This window comes from Salvelinus sp. IW2-2015, linkage group LG14 (assembly GCF_002910315.2).
Source record: "Salvelinus sp. IW2-2015 linkage group LG14, ASM291031v2, whole genome shotgun sequence".
In the NCBI taxonomy this organism is placed as follows: domain Eukaryota; kingdom Metazoa; phylum Chordata; class Actinopteri; order Salmoniformes; family Salmonidae; genus Salvelinus; species Salvelinus sp. IW2-2015.
In genome coordinates, this window is record NC_036854.1 from 25,125,686 (window position 1) to 25,144,668 (window position 18,983).

At 48.2% G+C, this 18,983-nt stretch overlaps 2 protein-coding genes across 2 annotated transcripts in view; one reads left to right on the forward strand and one right to left on the reverse strand.

The window, feature by feature from the left end:
* Positions 1–13,482, forward strand: part of LOC111972978 (serine/threonine-protein kinase 17A) — a 54,766-nt gene extending 41,284 nt beyond the window's left edge. Inside the window, 8 exon segments of the mRNA XM_070446781.1 lie at positions 4,651–4,685; positions 4,823–4,929; positions 5,484–5,574; positions 7,142–7,195; positions 7,307–7,332; positions 7,334–7,356; positions 10,214–10,393; positions 12,612–13,482. Coding sequence (XP_070302882.1) covers positions 4,651–4,685; positions 4,823–4,929; positions 5,484–5,574; positions 7,142–7,195; positions 7,307–7,332; positions 7,334–7,356; positions 10,214–10,393; positions 12,612–12,945 — 850 coding nt within the window. The 3' untranslated portion in view covers positions 12,946–13,482.
* A 490-nt stretch (positions 13,483–13,972) lies between these two features.
* LOC139028724 (uncharacterized) lies at positions 13,973–15,508 on the reverse strand. Its single transcript, XM_070446782.1, has one exon. The coding sequence runs from the start codon at positions 15,506–15,508 to the stop codon at positions 13,973–13,975; it is 1,536 nt and encodes a 511-aa protein (XP_070302883.1).
* Positions 15,509–18,983: the final 3,475 nt, after the last annotated feature.

The following is an 18,983-nucleotide window of genomic DNA, read 5'->3' on the forward strand; positions in this document are numbered from 1 at the left end:
TCACCTACTGACTGTCACCTGGTCACCTACTGACTGTCACCTGGTCACCTACTGACTGTCACCTGGTCACCTACTGACTGTCACCTACTGACTGTCACCTACTGACTGTCACCTACTGACTGTCGCCCGGTCACCCACTGACTGTCGCCCACTGACTGTCACCCACTGACTGTCGCCCGGTCACCCACTGACTGTCGCCCGGTCACCCACTGACTGTCACCAGGTCATAAAAGATAGGACAGATAAAAGTGGATCCCTGTTACACTGTTGGCTGTCTAATTCCAACACTTCTAGACAAGGCAGAGCATCTTGTTCTCTGGCCCCTTATGCAGTTATTGAGGCCAACCTGCTGCACTAAAAGCTATTTCTAAATCGTAGAAATTCCAAGAACTTGTTTTGCTCATGTGATGTTGGTGTGTGTGTGACATCTTGGCATTAACAGTTCATGAGTGTGGTGCGTGTACGTGCCCTCAGATTAGAAGGGCGTTGAACACTCGGCCCTACAGTACCACACCACAGTAGTGTAACGACTGGCCAGCCGTGCTCTCATCATCCAAAACAGCAATGACCTAGTTATGAATCTGCCAGATTTCTATTCCCTCTCGACCCTGGTGCACTCAGTGGTTAGAGGCCCAACTGGCTATAATTACTGGCCCTGATAACAGAGGAACCATTTTGAGCCCTCAGTGTCTGTGGATAATACAGAGAGACAGCGACGCTCTGAGAAACTGTCCCCAAAAGCCCCGGCCACCGGGAAGCGTTTTGGTTCTGTGCCGTATTGTCTAATGACTTTTCTCTGCCAGTTGGACGTGTCTGCTGTCCCGCCTTATACTGGTCTTCAGTTTAAACAGAATTAGCTCTGTTGTTTTGGTACCAAGCGGCTAACATTTAAAACATTCAGAGTTGTATATTTTTGTTAAGCTTTAAAGTAATTGGGGCAGTTTCTTTGCCCAAATGGTGGGTCAGGATTGTCAGGTCTCTCCAGAGATGTTTGATTGGGTTCAAGTCCGGGCTCTGGCTGGGCCACTCAAGGACATTCAGAGACTTGTCCCGAAGCCACTCCTGCNTCAGGTCTCTCCAGAGATGTTTGATTGGGTTCAAGTCCGGGCTCTGGCTGGGCCACTCAAGGACATTCAGAGACTTGTCCCGAAGCCACTCCTGCATTGTCTTGGCTGTGTGCTTGGAGTTGTTGTCCTGTTGGAAGGTGAACCTTTGCCCCAGTCTGAGGTCCTGAGCGCTCTGGAGTAGGTTTTCATCAAGGATCTCTCTGTACTTTGCTCCATTCAACTTTGCCTTGATCCTGACTAGTCTCCCAGACCCTGCTGCTGAAAAACAACCCTGTACAGGATGATTCTGCCACCTCCAGGCTTCACCATAGGGATGGTGCCAGGTTTCCTCCAGACTTGACGCTTGGCTTTCAGGCCAGAGAGTTCAATCTTGGTTTCATCAGACCAGAGAATCTTGTTTCTCATGGTCTGAGAGTCTTTTGTCAAACTCCAAGCTGGCTATCATGTGCCTTTTACTGAGGAGTGGCTTCCGTCTGGCCACTCTACCACAAAGGCCTGATTGGTGGAGTGCTGCAGAGATGGTTGTCCTTCTGGAAAGTTCTCCCATCTCCACAGAAGAACTCTGGAGCTCTGTCAGAGTGACCATTTGGGTTCTTGGTCACCTCCCTGACCAAGGCCCTTCTCCCCCAATTGCTCAGTTTTGCCGGGCGGCCAGCTCTAGGAAGAGTCTTGGTGGTTCCAAACTTCTTCCATTTAAGATGGATGGAGGCAACTGTGTTCTAGGGTACCTTAAATGCAGCAGACATTTGTTGTACCCTTCCCCAGATCTGTGCCTCGACACAATACTGTCTCTGAGCTCTACGGACAATTCCTTCGTGGCTTGGTTTTTGCTCTGAAATACACTGTCAACTGTGGGACCTTATATAGACTTGTGTGTGCCTTTCCAAATCATGTCCAATCATTTGAATTTAGCACAGGTGGACTCCAAGTTGTAGAAACATCTCAAGGATGATCAATGGAAACGGGATGCTCCTGAATTTAATTTAGAGTCTCATAGCAAAGGGTCTGAATACTTATTTAAATAAAAATTTCTAAAAACCTGTTTTTGCCTTGTCATAATGGGGTATTGTGTTTGTAGACTGATGAGGGAAACATTTATTTAATCCATTTTAGAACAAGGCTGTAAAGTAACAAAACGTGAAGGGGTCTGAATACTTTCTGAATGCACTATTTATCATACATCATTGTATACCTAAAGCTACAGTCCAGACCTAGTATAACAGTAATGCTTCCGTCCCTCTCCTCGCCCCATCCTGGGCTCCAACCAGGGAACCTCTGAACACATGTATACACTAGTATAACAGTAATGCTTCCGTCCCTCTCCTCGCCCCATCCTGGGCTCCAACCAGGGAACCTCTGAACACATCAGCAACGGCCTCCCACCAAGCATCGTTACCTATCGCTCCAGAGCAAGGGAAACAAGGTCTCAGAGCGATGACGACACCGATTGAAACGCTACTAGCGCTCACCGGTTACGCTAGCTGTAAGGCAGCATTAACCCTGACCACCAGTCAGGGAGAAACACAGTCCTAGTGTACACCGGTTACGCTAGCTGTAAGGCAGCATTAACCCTGACCACCAGTCAGGAGAAACACAGTCCTAGTGTACACCGGTTACGCTAGCTGTAAGGCAGCATTAACCCTGACCACCAGTCAGGAGAAACACAGTCCTAGTGTACACCGGTTACGCTAGCTGTAAGGCAGCATTAACCAGACCACCAGTCAGGAGAAACACAGTCCTAGTGTACACCGGTTACGCTAGCTGTAAGGCAGCATTAACCCTGACCACCAGTCAGGAGAAACACAGTCCTAGTGTACACCGGTTACGCTAGCTGTAAGGCAGCATAACCCTGACCACCAGTCAGGAGAAACACATCCTACTGTACACCGGTTACGCTAGCTGTAAGGCAGCATTAACCCTGACCACCAGTCAGGAGAAACACCAGTCCTAGTGTACACCGGTTATGCTAGCTGTAAGGCAGCATTAACCCTGACCACCAGTCAGGGAAACACAGTCCTAGTGTACACCGGTTACGCTAGCTGTAAGGCAGCATTAACCCTGACCACCAGTCAGGAGAAACACCAGTCCTAGCGTACACCGGTTACGCTAGCTGTAAGGCAGCATTAACCCTAACCACCAGTCAGGAGAAACACAGCACTCACACAGTCATCAATCAGGACAGGTTATCCTAGACTCCCACACAACACAGCAAACACTGCTCTAGGTCAAGACACTATGGACCGAGACAGAGTAGTGAAATGCAAAAAGTTTGACTGTTTGTACATGTAATGTTTGATGGATGTGTTATCGTGTTTACTTGAGGTCTATGTGACTTCAATGCAGAATGTGTTTTGTACTGAGGTCTATGTGACTTCAATGCAGAGATGTGTTTTGTACTCGAGGTCTATGTGACTTCAATGCAGAGATGTGTTTTGTACTCGAGGTCTATGTGACTTCAATGCAGAGATGTGTTTTTTACTCGAGGTCTATGACTTCAATGCAAGATGTGTTTGTACTTGAGGTCTATGACTTCAATGCAGAGATGTGTTTTGTACTTGAGGTCTATGACTTCAATGCAGAGATGGTTTTTTGTACTCGAGGTCTATGTGACTTCAATGCAGAGATGTGTTTTGTACTCGAGTCTGTGACTTCAATGCAGAGATGTGTTTTGTACTTGAGGTCTATGACTTCAATGCAGAGATGTGTTTTGTACTTGAGGTCTATGACTTCAATGCAGAGATGTGTTTTTGTACTCGAGGTCTATGTTGACTTCAATGCAGAGATGTTTTGTACTCAGGTCTAGTGACTTCAATGCGAGATGTGTTTTGTACTCGAGGTCTATGTGACTTCAATGCAGAGAGTGTTTTGTACTCGAGTCTATGTGACTTCAATGCAGAGATGTGTTTTGTACTTGAGTCTATGACTTCAATGCAGAGATGTGTTTTGTACTTGAGGCTATGACTTCAATGCAGAGATGTGTTTTTACTCGACGTCTGTGACTTCAATGCAGAGATGTGTTTTGTACTCGGTCTATGTGACTTCAATGCAGAGATGTGTTTTGTACTCGAGGTCTATGTGACTTCAATGCAGAGATGTGTTTTGTACTTGAGGTCTATGTGACTTCAATTGCAGAATGTTTTTGTAACTTGAGGTGTATGTGACTTCAATGCAGAGATGTGTTTTGTACTTACGTCTTCCAATGCACACCAGCAGATAGCAAGCCTGACAAATCAGACAGATGAGATCTTTATCCAGTCAATGTGTGTCCACAGTGCTGCGGAGGGCAGATCTTTAACCAGTCAATGTGTGTCCACAGTGCTGCCGGAGGGCAGATCTTTAACCAGTCTGAATGTGTCCACAGTGCTGCCGGAGGGCAGATCTTTAACCAGTCTGATGTGTCCACAGTGCTGCCGGGGCAGATCTTTAACCAGTCTGAATGTGTCCACAGTGCTGCCGGAGGGGAGATCTTTAACCAGTCTGAATGTGTCCACAGTGCTGCCGGAGGGCAGATCTTTAACCAGTCTGAATGTGTCCACAGTGCTGCCGGAGGGGAGATCTTTAACCAGTCTGAATGTGTCCACAGTGCGGCCGGAGGGGAGATCTTTAACCAGTCTGAATGTGTCCACAGTGCGGCCGGAGGGGAGATCTTTAACCAGGCTGAATGTGTCCACAGTGCTGCGCGAGGGGAGATCTTTAACCAGTCTGAATGTGTCCACCAGTGCGGCCGGAGGGGAGTCTTTGAACCAGTGTTGTAGCGGAGAGGGACGAGGCCTTCATAGAGGAGGACGTTAAGAGGGTGTTGAGACAGATCCTAGAGGAGTCTCCTTCCTCCACAGAACAACGTGGTGCACTGGACATCAAGGTCAGTCCCCGACCCCCGATAGAGGCTTTACCTTATTTTATTAGGATCCCCAGCAGCTGCTCTTCCTGGGTCCAACCTTTATCAACGTTCACTTCTATATGTATGTTAGAACGGGGGGGAACATTTTGGCTTGAAGGGCCACGCCGCGATTAAAACATTCAGGGGGGGTCGATTCCTTTGTTCAAAAGACATTGTGTGGCCAGAAAAAGCCAGTTATCTGAAATATATACTCTCTAGATGTTCAAGAGGTCCACATTTTTGAGCATTAAGTCAGATAAACTCATGGATACCATTGTGTTGTCTCTGCCTGCAGTTTGTAAGGAGTTGAAGTAGTTTGTTGAGCCATTGCTAAGTAGGCCAACATATCTCTTTAAGATGGAGGCAAGCTTTAATACCGTGGTTTAGATCCTCTACCAAACATACATGCAAGTTAGTCCCACTAGACCTCCTCTCTAATTGCTACTGGTCCATTTTAGCTAACCCAGTAGACTCCTCTCTAATGCTGCTGGTCCAGTTGCCCCACTAGCTAACCTCTCTAATGTCTGCGCTCGCAGTTTAGCCCCACTAGACCCTCCTCGTCTAATGCTGCTGTCCAGGTGAGTCCGCCACTAGAACCTACCTCTCGTAATGGGCTGCATGTCCCAGGTTAGTCCCACTAGACCTCCTCTCTAATGCTGCTGTCCAGTTAGCCCCACTAATCCTCTCTAATGCTGCTGTCCAGTTAGCCCCACTAGACCTCCTCTCTAATGCTGCTGTCCAGTTAGTCCCACTAGAAGCCTCTCTAATGCTGCTTGCCCAGTTAGCCCCACTAGACCAATCCTCTCTAATGCTGCTTGTCCAGTTAGTCCCCACTAGACCTCCTCTCTAATGCTGCTGTCCAGTTAGCCCCACTAGACCTCCTCTCTAATGCTGCTGTGCCAGTTAGCCCCACTAGACCTCCTCTCTAATGCTGCTGTCCAGTTAGCCCCACTAGACCTCCTCTCTAATGCTGCTGTCCAGTTAGTCCCCACTAGACCTCCTCTCTAATGCTGCTGTCCAGTTAGCCCCACTAGACCTCCTCTCTAATGCTGCTGTCCAGTTAGCCCCACTAGACCTCCTCTCTAATGCTGCTGTCCAGTTAGCCCCCTAGACCTCCTCTCTAATGCTGCTGTCCAGTTAGCCCCACTAGACCTCCTCTCTAATGCTGCTGTCCAGTTAGCCCCCTAGACCTCCTCTCTAATGCTGCTGTCCAGTTAGCCCCACTAGACCTCCTCTCTAATGCTGCTGTCCAGTAGCCCCACTAGACCTCCTCTCTAATGCTGCTGTCCAGTTAGCCCACTAGACCTCCTCTCTAACTGCTGCTGTCCAGTTAGCCCCACTAGACCTCCTCTCTAATGTGCTGTCCAGTTAGCCCCACTAGAACCTCCTCTTAATGCTGCTGTCCAGTTAGTCCCCACTAGACCTCCTCTCTAATGCTGCTGTCCAGTTGTCCCACTAGACCTCCTCTCTAATTGCTGCTGTCCAGTTAGCCCCACTAGACCTCCTCTCTAATGCTGCTGTCCAGTTAGCCCCACTAGACCTCCACTCTAATGCTGCTGTCCAGTTAGTCCCACTAGACTCTCTCTAATGCTGCTGTCCAGTTAGTCCCCACTAGACGATCCTCTCTAATGCTGCTGTCCAGTTAGCCCCACTAGACCTCCCTCTCTAAAGCTGCTGTCCAGTTAGCCCCACTAGACCTCCTCTCTAATGCTGCTGTCCAGTTAGCCCCACTAGACCTCCTCTCTAATGCTGCTGTTCAGTTAGCCCCACTAGACCTCCTCTCTAATGCTGCTGTCCAGTTAGCCCCACTAGACCTCCTCTCTAATGCTGCTGTCCAGTTAGTCCCACTAGACCTCCTCTCTAATGCTGCTGTCCAGTTAGCCCCACTAGACCTCCTCTCTAATGCTGCTGTCCAGTTAGCCCCACTAGACCTCCTCTCTAATGCTGCTGTCCAGTTAGCCCCACTAGACCTCCTCTCTAATGCTGCTGTCCAGTTAGCCCCACTAGACCTCCTCTCTAATGCTGCTGTCCAGTTAGCCCCACTAGACCTCCTCTCTAATGCTGCTGTCCAGTTAGCCCCACTAGACCTCCACTCTAATGCTGCTGGCACGCTGCTTCTTTTCTCCAGCCCCAGATATTCTGTTACCTGCGATGCTCCTCTGGAACATTAAGATGTGGACTTTGGTCTGTCCAGATGGTGAGCAGCAGTCAGGACTCAGAGAGATCATGGGGACCCCGGAGTATGTGGGTGAGTAGAGCAGCGGACACACAACCTCTGACCTGACCAGCGGCCATGTTGTATATGACCATATGCGTCACTCCAAGTCTTTCAGTTAATAAGTCATTTTGTCTTTTGCAGCTCCAGAAATCCTTGATTACGAACCAGATTAGCACAGCAACAGAATGTAGGTAAGTGACCGTTCACGCCGTAACTTAGTGCAGAGGTTCTCAAAACATCTCCTCGAGGACCCTCAGCCATTCCATGTGTTGAGAGTAGCACACAGTAACTTAGTGCAGAGGTTCTCAAAACTCTCCTCGGGACCCTCAGCCATTCCATGTGTTGAGAGCTAGCACACAGTAACTTAGTGCAGAGTTCTCAAACCTCTCCTCGGGACCCTCAGCCATTCCATGTGTTTGAGAGCTAGCACACGGTAACTTAGTGCAGAGGTTCTCAAACCTCTCCTCGGGACCCTCAGCCATTCCATGTGTTGAGAGAAGCACACAGTAACTTAGTGCAGAGGTTCTCAAAACTCTCCTCGGGACCCTCAGCCATTCCATGTGTTTGAGAGCTAGCACACAGTAACTTAGTGCAGAGGTTCTCAAACCTCTCCTCGGGACCCTCAGCCATTCCATGTGTTTGAGAGCTAGCACACAGTAACTTAGTGCAGAGGTTCTCAAAACCTCTCCTCGGGACCTCAGCCATTCCATGTGTTTGAGAGTAGACACAGTAACTTAGTGCAGAGTTCTCAAAACTCTCCTCGGGACCCTCAGCCATTCCATGTGTTTTGAGAGCTAGCACACAGTAACTTAGTGCAGAGGTTCTCAAACCTCTCCTCGGGACCCTCAGCCATTCCATGTGTTTGAGAGCTAGCACACAGTAACTTAGTGCAGAGGTTCTCAAACCTCTCCTCGGGACCCTCAGCCATTCCATGTGTTTGAGAGCTAGCACACAGTAACTTGCTGCAGAGGTTCTCAAACTCTCCTCGGGACCCTCAGCCACCATGTGTTTGAGAGCTAGCACACAGTAACTTGTGCAGGGTTCTCAAACCTCTCCTCGGGACCCTCAGCCATTCCATGTGTTTGAGAGCTAGCACACAGTAACTTGTGCAGGGTTTCTCAAACCTCTCCTCGGGACCCTCAGCCATTCCATGTGTTGAGAGCTAGCACACAGTAACTTGTGCAGGTTCTTCAAACCTTCCTCGGGCCCTCAGCCATTCCATGTGTTTGAGCTAGCACACATGTAACTTAGTGCAGTGGTTCTCAAACCTCTCCTGGGACGCTCAGCCATTCCATGTGTTGAAGCTAGCACACAGTAACTTGGTGCAGGGTTCTCAAACCTTCTCCTCGGGACCCTCAGCCATTCTTGGTTGAGAGCTAGCACACAGTAACTTAGTGCAGAGGTTCTCAAACCTCTCCTCGGGACCCTCAGCCATTCCATGTGTTTGAGAGCTAGCACACAGTAACTTGGTGCAGAGGTTCTCAAACCTCTCCTCGGGGACCCTCAGCCATTCCGGGTACTTCATCTATTCCAGAGCTAGCACACCTGATTCAACTGGTCAACTCATCATCAAGCCTTTGACTAGATCAATKKGGTGAGCTAGTTCAGAGCTACAACAACATTGTGAAACGTTGAAGAGAGGATTGAGAACCACTGTCTTAGTTCAACAGTATGTGTTATGGCTTGTGATTGTTTTATCCAATAGCTTCTTTGAGACAGAGAGAGATACAATGGAAAACTTCACACGTGTAAGAAAACAGAACCATTCCCTAAAATGATAATGAGTTTATTTATTAATGAGAAATTATTCAGCTCATTTCCAGTGGCTGTATATACACTATATATACAAAACTATGTGGACACCGCTACAAATTTGTGGATTTGGCTATTATAGCCACACCCGTTGGTGACAGGTGTATAAAATCAAGCACACATCCATGCAATCTCCATAGACAAACATTGGCAGTAGAATGGCCCGTACTGAAGAGTTCAGTGAATGTCAACGTGGCACCGGGATAGGATGCCACCTTTCCAACAAGTCAGTTTGTCACATTTCTGCCCCTATAGAGCTGCCCCGGTCAACTGTAAGTGCTGTTATAGTGAAGTGGAAATGTCTAGGAGCAACAACGGCTCAACCGCGGAGTGGTAGGCCACACAAGCTCACAGATCGGGACCACCAAGTGCTGAAGTGCGTAGCGTGTTAAAGTCGTCTGTCCTCGGTTGTAACACTCACTACTGAGTTCCAAACTGTCTCTGGAAGCAACGTCAGCACAAGAACTGTTCGTCGGGAGCTTCATGAAAGGGGTTTCCATGGCCGAGCAGTCGCACACAAGACTAAGATCACCATGCTCAATGCCAAGCGTCGGCTGGAGTGGTGTAAAGCTTGTGGCCATTGGACTCTGGAGCAGTGGAAATGCGTTCTCTGGAGTGAACGATTCACACTTCACCCACTGGCAGTCCGACAGACGAATCTGGGTTTGGCGGATGCCAGGAGAACGCTACCTGCCCAAATTCCTAGTGCCAACTGTAAAGTTTGGTGGACGAGGAATAATGGTCTGGGGCTGTTTTTCATGGTTCGGGCCCCTTAGTTCCAGTGAAGGGAAATCTTAACCCTACAGATTACAATGACATTCTAGACGATTCTGTGCTTCCAACTTTGTGGCAACAGTTTAGGGAAGGCCCTTTCCTGTTTCAGCATGACAATGGTTTGTCGAGATTGGTGTGGAATAACTTGACTGGCCTGCACAGAGCCCTGACCTCAACCCCATCGAAAACCTTTTGGATGAATTGGAACACCGACTGTGAGCCTGGCCTAGTCGCCCAACATCACTGACCTCACGAATGCTCTCCGCAGCAATGTTCCAACATCTAGTGGAAAGCCTTCCCGGAAGAGTGGAGGCTGTTATAGCAGCAAAGGGGAGGACCAACTTTATATTAATGCCCATGATTCTGGAATGAGATTTTCGATGAGCAGGTGTCCACCTACTTTTGGTCATGTAGTGTGTATATATATCTGTCTAATTGTTTGTCATTGTATGTATCTGCCAGGAGTATTGGGGTGCTGACCTATGTGATGCTGACCGGTACCTCTCCCTTCCTGGGGGAGGACAAGCAGGAGACCTTCCTCAACATCTCCCAGATCAACGTCAGTTACCAGGAGGACGAGCTGGAGCATGTAGACCAGGCCGCCATCGCCTTCATCAAGCTCCTGCTCGTCAAAGAACCCCAGTGAGTAATGTGGTCATTGGAGGGTGCAGGGGAGGGGGTTCTAAGCTGACATATGGAATTGTTTTAAGAAGGTCATACATTGGATCATTTAGCTATTTGATTTAGAATTCAGAATTTTAGGTATTTACTACTATAGCCCAAAGAAACGCATTGAATAACACATTCATAAATGCAAAAAAGGCAGTCAAAAAATGTCATAAGGAATAAGGTTTTGAAGTGTCTGTCCTATATCTAAGAGATACACATTTAACCCCTTATTTTTGTTGGCACAAAACGACCTCCGTACTACCATTCATGTGTACCTTTAGACGAGTCCTGTTGGGCTAGTGGGGGTTGTAGAGCAAAACGAAGAACAGTCTTTATTTTTATTTTTATCCCCTTTCTCCCCAATTTTCGTGGTATCCAATCGCTAGTAATTACTATCTTGTCTCATCGCTACAACTCCCGTACGGGCTCGGGAGAGACGAAGGTCGAAAGCCATGCGTCCTCCGAAGCACAACCCAACCAAGCCGCACTGCTTCTTAACACAGCGCGCCTCCGACCCGGAAGCCAGCCGCACCAATGTGTCGGAGGAAACACCGTGCACCCGGCCCCCTTGGTTAGCGCGCACTGCGCCCGGCCCACCACAGGAGTCGCTGGAGCGCGATGAGACAAGGATATCCCTACCGGCCTAACCTGGACGACGCTTGGCCAATTGTGCGTCGCCCCACGGACCTCCCGGTCGTGGCCGGCTGCAACAGAGCCTGGGTGCGAACCCAGAGACTCTGGTGGCGCAGCTAGCACTGCGATGCAGTGCCCTAGACCACTGCGCCACCCGGGAGGCCCTAGAAGAACAGTCTTGAAGGAGTTCCCACATATGCTTGTTGGCTGCTATTCCTTCACTCTGCGGTCCAACTCATCCCAAACCATCTCAATTGGGTTGAGGCGGGTGATTGTGGAGGCCAGGTCATCTGATGCAGCACGTCTCCATCACTCTCCTTCTTGATCAAATAGCCCTTACACAGCCTGGAGGTGAGTTCGGTCATTGTCCTGTTGAAAAACAAATGATAGTCCCACTAAGCGCAAACCAGATGGGATGGAATATCGCTGTGGTAGCTATGCTGGTTAAGTGTGCCTTGAATTCTAAATAAATCACTGACAGTGTCACCAGCAAAGCACCATCACACCACCTCCTCCATGCTTCACGGTGAGAACCACACATGCAGAGAGCATCTGTTCACCTAATATGCGTTTCACAAAGACATGGCGGTTGGAACCAAAAATCTCACATTTGGACTCATCAGACCAAAGGACAGATTTACACCGATCTTCTTCTTATTGGTGTCCTTTAGTAGTGGTTTATTTGCAGCAATTCGACCATGAAGGCCTGATTTCACGCAGTCTCCTCTGAACAGTCGATGTTGAGATGTGTCGGAAATTGAACTCCATGAAGCATTTATTTGGGCTGCAATCTGAGGTGCAGTTAATTGCCGATATCTGAGGCTGGTCACTCGAATGAACTTATCCTCTGCAGCAGAGGTAACTCTGGGTCGTCCTTTCCTGTGGCGGTCCTCATGAGAGCCAGTTTCATCATAGCGCTTGATGGTTTTTGTGACTGCACTTGAAGAAACGTTCAAAGTTCTTGAAATGTTCCGGATTGACTGCCCTTCATATCTTAACGTAATGACGGACTGTAATTTCTCTTTGCGAGCTGTTCTTGACATAATATGGACATGGTATTTTATTCTGTATACCATTCCTACCTTGTAACAACACAACTGATTGGCCCAAACGCATTAAGGAAAGAAATTCCACAAATTAACTTTTAACAAGGCACACCTGTTTATTGAAATGCATTCCAGGTGACTACCTCATGAAGGTGGTTGAGAGAATGCCAAGAGTGTGCAAAGCTGTAATCAAGGTGAAGGGTGGCTACTTTGAATAATCTCAAATCTAAAATGTATTTTGATTTGTTTAACACRTTTTTTGGTTACTACATGATTCCATATTTGTTATTTCATAGTTTTGATGTCTTCACTATTATTATACAATGTAGACTGCCAGACCACAAACATCTAGTCTATATACAGTAGGATAGGCCCCTTGGGGAATCAAATCCACATCCTTTGTGTTGAAAGTGCTATGCTTGGTCAAACCAACCAAGCCATTGGAGAAGGTGAATATGGAGGTAAAAGTTTCCAATGATTCCCTGGCCTCACACAGTCCTTTCTCCCAACAGGAACCGTGCCACAGCTGAGGAGTGCCTGCAGCACCAGTGGCTCCAGCCAAAAGAGAAAAGGGAAGCCGAGGCGACAGTAGAGGTGAAAGAGACTATAAGCCCCACCAAGTGCACCTCTGAGCCAGCCAACCCCGAGAGCCACATCAGGGGTGAGGAGGAGGAAGGCCCCGAAACGGAGGAGCTGATCGTGATGGCGGCCTACACACTGGGCCAYTGCCGCCAGTCAACAGACAAGGAGGTCATGGCCCCCGACCAGAAGGCCATCTCCAAACGCTTCAAGTTTGAGGAGCCCTTCAGCGCCCTCCAAGAGGTTCCTGGAGAGTTCATCTACTGAAGGACTCACACACACATCTCATCCTCTACACTAGGTGGTCCTGGAGAGCTAGTGGTGGTGTTGGGTCTCCCTTCTGCCCTTCACTGACACACCAGATAATTCAGATCGTCACGGCCCTGATTAGTTGCTTAGTAGAATCAGGTGCATTAGTGATGGGTTGGAGCCAAAGCCTGCACCAACCAGTAGCTCGCAAATAACCTGGGTGGAAAAACTCCTGCTCTTACATCTAGGGAAAAGCAGTTAAACACATTGCACTTACAAACCAGAAGAAACATCTCACACTTTTCTAACCCACCTCACGGTCTGAATTCGGAACCCAAACAGTTTTTTTGTCCCTTTTTTTTTCATATACACCCTGTCGTTACTCCTGACTGAGCCTTGTTGTGACGTTTCTCCAGACAGCCTTGTTGTGAAGTTACTCCAGACTAAGCCTTGTTGTGACGTTTCTCCAGACTAAGCCTTGTTGTGAAGTTACTCCAGACTAAGCCTTGTTGTGACGTTTCTCCAGACTAAGCCTTGTTGTGACGTTTCTCCAGACAGCCTTGTTGTGGTGCTTTGTTTTCTTTTTCTTTGCGTGCGCTTGCGGGGAATACATTAGAGAGGAATTGCATCTTTTTTGTCCATGGTTTTGTCTGCCATGTATTTTCTTTATTTTAAGGTTATAGATATCTTCTGTAAGGGGATAGGGGGGTAATTTATATATATATATATATATAAAACGTTATGTTGATATAAGCGTTCGTCTCTAAATAATTCTGTTGAATAAGCCATTGCACACGTTTGACCCAGAGCTGGAACATCCCATGCGTTTCTACTCTCTTCACCAATAATCGCACTTGCATATGCAGAGAGCGCTTGGTTTTCTTTCCTAAACTCTCAAATAATAGTCATAGTCTCCATCAACAAGAAGCTTCTGTATTATGGATGTTCTACTGTAAATAAAGATATATCTCTTAAAACTTTTTCTGAGTACCATTTGTTTGTTTTTTTTATACTGAATTATGGCCTAGAATGAAGATGTATTTATTCAGAGTAATGATGCGTGGACACACTGGCAGCTGTGCCGCTCCCCTGGTTCCCGTTCCCCTCCCCTGGTGCCCACTCCCTGGCGTTCCTGCTCCCCTGGCTCCCTCTCCCTGGGTTCCGCTTCCCTCTCCCTGGGTTCCGCTTCCTCTCCCCTGGGTTCCGCTTCCTCTCCCTGGGTTCCGCTTCCTCTCCCTGGGTTCCGCTTCCCTCTCCCCTGGGTTCCCGCTTCCTCTCCCCTGGGTTTCCCGCTTCCTCTTCCTGGGTTCCCTCTCCCTGGGTTCCCTTCCCTCCCCCTGGGTTCCCGCTTCCTCTCCCTGGTTCCCGCTTCCCTCTCCCCTGGGTTCCGCTTCCCTCTCCCTGGGTTCCGCTCCTCTCCTCGGGTTCCGCTCCCTCTCCCTGGGTTCCCGCTTCCCTCTCCCCTGGGTTCCCGCTTCCCTCTCCCTGGGTTCCGCTTCCCTCTCCCCTGGGTTCCCGCTTTCCCTCTCCCTGGGTTCCGCTTCCCTCTCCCTGGGTTCCCGCTTCCCTCTCCCCTGGGGTTTCCCCCTTCCCCTTCCCTGGTTCGCTTCCTCCCCTGGGTTCCCGCTTCCCTCTCCCTGGGTCCCGCTTCCCTCTCCCCTGGTTCCCGCTTCCCCTCCTCCCCTGGGTTCCCGCTTCCTCTCCCTGGTTCCCGCTTCCCTCTCCCCTGGGTTCCCGCTTCCCTCTCCCCTGGGTTCCCGCTTCCCTCTTCCCCTGGGTTCCCGCTTCCTCTCCCCTGGGTTCCCGCTTCCCTCTCCCCTGGTTCCCGCTTCCCTCTCCCCTGGTTCCCGCTTCCTCTCCCCTGGTTCCCGCTTTCCCTCTTCTTGGGTTCCCTCTCCCTTGGTTCCCGCTTCCCTCTCCCCGGGGTTCCCGTTCCCTCTCCTTGGTTCCCGCTTCCTCTCCCCTGGGTTCCCGCTTCCCCTCCCCTGGGTTCCCGCTTCCCTCTTCCCCTGGTGCCCCGCTCCCCTGGGTTTGCCCGCTCCCCTGGGTTGTCCGCTTCCCTCTCCCCTGGTGCCCCGCTCCCCTGGTTTGCCCGCTCCCCTGGGTTGTCCGCTTCCCTCTCCCCTGGGTTGTCCGCTTCCCTCTCCCCTGGTTCCCGCTTCCCTCTCCCCTGGTTCCCGCTTCCCTCTCCCCTTTGCTTCCTCTCCCCGGTGCCCCACTCCCCTGGTTGTCCGCTCCCCTGGCTTCCCTCTCCCTGGTTCCCGCTTCCCTCTCCCTGGTTTCCCGCTCCCCTGGGTTCCCCGCTCCCCTGGGTTTTCCCACTTCCCTCTCCCCTGGGTTCCCCCACTCCCCTGTGTGCCCAGCTCCCCTGTGTGCCCAGCTCCCCTGGGTGCCCAGCTCCCCTGGGTGCCCAGCTCCCCTGGGTGCCCCGCTCCCCTGGGTGCCCCGCTCCCCTGGGTGGCCCGCTCCCCTGTGTGGCCCGCTCCCCTGTGTGGCCCGCTCCCCTGTGTGGCCCGCTCCCCTGGGTGCCCACTCCCCTGGGTGAGGTGAAGCAAAGCATCAGTGCTGCCCCATTAGCCATTCATATACAGCTGTTAGTTAAGAATACTACTCTAGCCTTGCAGGTCCTCTCCTCCTCTGTCTCCTTGTCCATCTCTCACCCTCCACTTCTGATGTTTGGCTTTCCAATGTGTTCTTTTAATAACCACCCTCCAACACAATTATCTTTAGGAAGAAGTTATTGAGCCAGCAATTTCGATTTAAAACATTTTCCAGTAGTCCATTGGGTAAGTCATGTCTTTGGTGCACCTAAAAGAACATACAGAATTGTGACTTAATCCTTTACAACGTCTGGGTAGAGAATTATAAATTATATTTGTCAGGAACACAATAAGGACGTGGTCTATACATTGTTTTCTCCCAAATGACCACTAGATGGCAATGTTGGCTCTATTCTGGGACCTACACATGAGTCATTCACGTTCCATAAAAGTGCCTCCGTTCTTCCTCCCGTCCTTGACGTGATCACTGATTAGACGTGATCGAACAGGTGAGTGCAAGGCCTCCATCACATGGCTTTCACTTCAAGGGAAGGGTGGAAATAAATCGTGCTTGTTTGACACTATTATAAACCTTGATTCAAACAGACCTGTTTCTATATTTACTCTAACCTGATGTAGCCAGTTTGGGTGAGGGGAGGAACAGCTATGGAACAGGGCTTTGTGGTATTGGAAGAATATATCAATATTTTATGTGAGTCATCTTATTTGGTCTGGCAGTAGTGTGGTATGTCATCTTAAAAGATAGCTTACCAAGTATATATAAATTTTTTCATGACATTGTTGAACTATTGTAGCCTACTGTTCCAACATGTAGGCCTGCTATGAAATGGCAAACATACATTTTTTCTCATCCTCCAGGATTTATGTTGCAATAGTTTATGTGTCGGGGGACTAGGGTCAGTCTGTTATATCTGGAGTATTTCTCCTGTCTTATCRGGTGTKCTGTGTGAATTTAAAGTATGCTCTCTCTAATTATTTTCTCTCTTCTCTCAGAGGACCTGAACACTAGGACCATGCATCAGGACTACCTGGCCTGATGAATCCTTGCTGTCCCCAGTCCACCCGCTGCTGCTCCAGTTTCAACTGTTCTGCCTGCGGCTATGGAACCCTGACCTGTTCACCGGACGTGCTACCTGTCCCAGACCTGCTGTTTTCAACTCTCTAGAGACAGCAGGAGCGGTAGAGTACTCTTAATGATCGGCTATGAAAAGGCCAACTGACATTTACTCCTGAGGTGCTGACTTGCTGCACCCTTGACAACCCACTGTGATTATTATATTGACCATGCTGGTTATTTATGAACATTTGAACATCTTGGCCATGTTCTGTATAATCTCCACCCGGCACACCAGAAGAGAAGACGGCCACCCCTCATAGCCTGGTCCTCTCTAGGTTTCTTCCTATTCGTGGCCTTTTTCCTAGCCACTGTGCTTCTACATATGCATTGCTTGCTGTTGGGGTTTTTAGGTTTGTGTTTCTGTACAGCACTTTGTGACATCAGCAGATGTATTTATAAAGCCCTTTTTTTTTACACTTTTTTTTTTTATACATTTGATTGACATATCCGAAGGGGCCCATTTAGACAAATCTTAACATATCAGATACATATTGCAATTGATTTCCTGCTGTGGCGTTTTAATTTAAGATCTAAACGTCTAAATATTTCAGATTGTATCTAAATTCATCCATTTGTTGAGCATTTTAGGATTTTTTTTTCTATACGTTTATACGTCCTGACTAATTGAAAAGCTTTGAATTACACAAATAGGTAACGTGAGTTGACTCATGTTAATCAAAGTTTTTTTTTTTTTTAAACATGAGCTGGCGCACACCCAGAATAATGGTTTGCGTGGAGGTGCTGACTAACGGCCAATAAACTATCAATATAAAGTCGCACACTCTATGTATAAACTCCCAGCAATTTAATGGGTATTTACCAACATTTTTGGCATCACTGTGCCTTCCTCCGACCCTGTGGAAGGCACAGTGATGCCAAAACGTTGGTAAATACCCATTAAATTGCTGGGAGTTTATACATGGAGTGTGCAACTTTATTTTTGATATTTTATAGTTAATCACAGTTTTAACATTTCAGTATGGCGGTGCTGACTTAATTTAACCCAATCATTTTTAACAATGCATGGTTGGCGGTACTTACTTAAGCCTAACAAGCCAATTTTGTATCAAAGATACCTCACAACTGTGAAGACAAGGAAAGATGCCATTAGCCTGCAGTGTAGGGTTACTGTGTATTGTTGCTAAATGCATACCATCTTTAATGTTAATTCAAGGATCAGTGAAGTAAGTCTTTGTTGGAATTCAGTCTGGATATTCCTCATCATTACAGAGGAGCCTTTGTTATTGATGAAGTGAATAAGCATCTCCGCAGTCCAATTAAAACTAACATACCGAGAGGACTGGCGAGGGGAAATACATATAGATACACCTCTCAGAACGCTGTCATAAATGAAGCATAGCACCAATTACAGGCTGAACATGGAACTCCAGAATAATGAATTGTTGTGACAGACCGCTTGACAAGGGGACATTTGTCATCTGCTCCCCCCCGACAGCTATAGTTTATATTAGAATACCCGCACACTCATATTAACTCCCCCGACAGCTATAGTCTACATTAAAAGACACGCACCTTCGTATTTACTGTGTCTCTGGCAAACCATTCCAGGTTATTTTGAGTAACTGATGTATGCATGTTGATAGGAGGTATTGCAGGGTTGTCAAGTCTTTCATGTTCAGAGAAAGGGGTTGGCTGCTATATTCTGTCACTGATGTGGAAACCTATGGAAGAAAGCCTATTTGTAGCAGAGGTAGTTCCCTACCTTTGCTTTAGCTCAGTTGGCTAACACTATCTTGTGTTGCAGACAGCCTCGAGTTCGAACCCAGTTGGTCATAGTTCCACAGCTCTTTCGCACTAGCGTGGATGAAGGGAAGGAAACAAGGAGAGGAATCCTAGTCAGGCTACTGACGTTTCACTGTTCCTGAATGAATGACACTGATAACAGGGTCCTGTAGAGGGCAGCATGGCATATCACAATGTTCAGACTGTCCTTTGTCTGCGATGTTTGGCAGAGGCCAATAGCACGGACTTACAGAAGGATATTGGCAGTCAAATACAGTAACTTTCCTTGGAAACTGATGGGAAAGGGTTTCATCACAAGGGTAAAGTCTGATGTGATTGCTGTGGAAAGAACTGACGTAGACACAGGTTCTACTAAATTGAATCCCATCTGTCCTTGTCATTGGGCCTGAAAATGACTAGAAAATCCTATAGACCTACTATAGTAAATCATATAGGCCTACTATAGTAAATCCTATAGGCCTACTAGAGTAAATCCTATAGGCCTACTATAGTAAATCCTATAGGCCTACTAAATCAAATCCTATAGGATTTACTATAGAAAGAAACCCTATAGGATTTACTATAGAAAGAAACCCTATAGGATTTACTATAGAAAGAAACCCTATAGGATTTAC

Coding starts and splice junctions, on each gene's coding strand:
- LOC139028724 (XM_070446782.1), bottom strand. CDS start 15,508: ATGGCTAATGGGGCAGCACTGATGCTTTGCTTCACCTCACCCAGGGGA.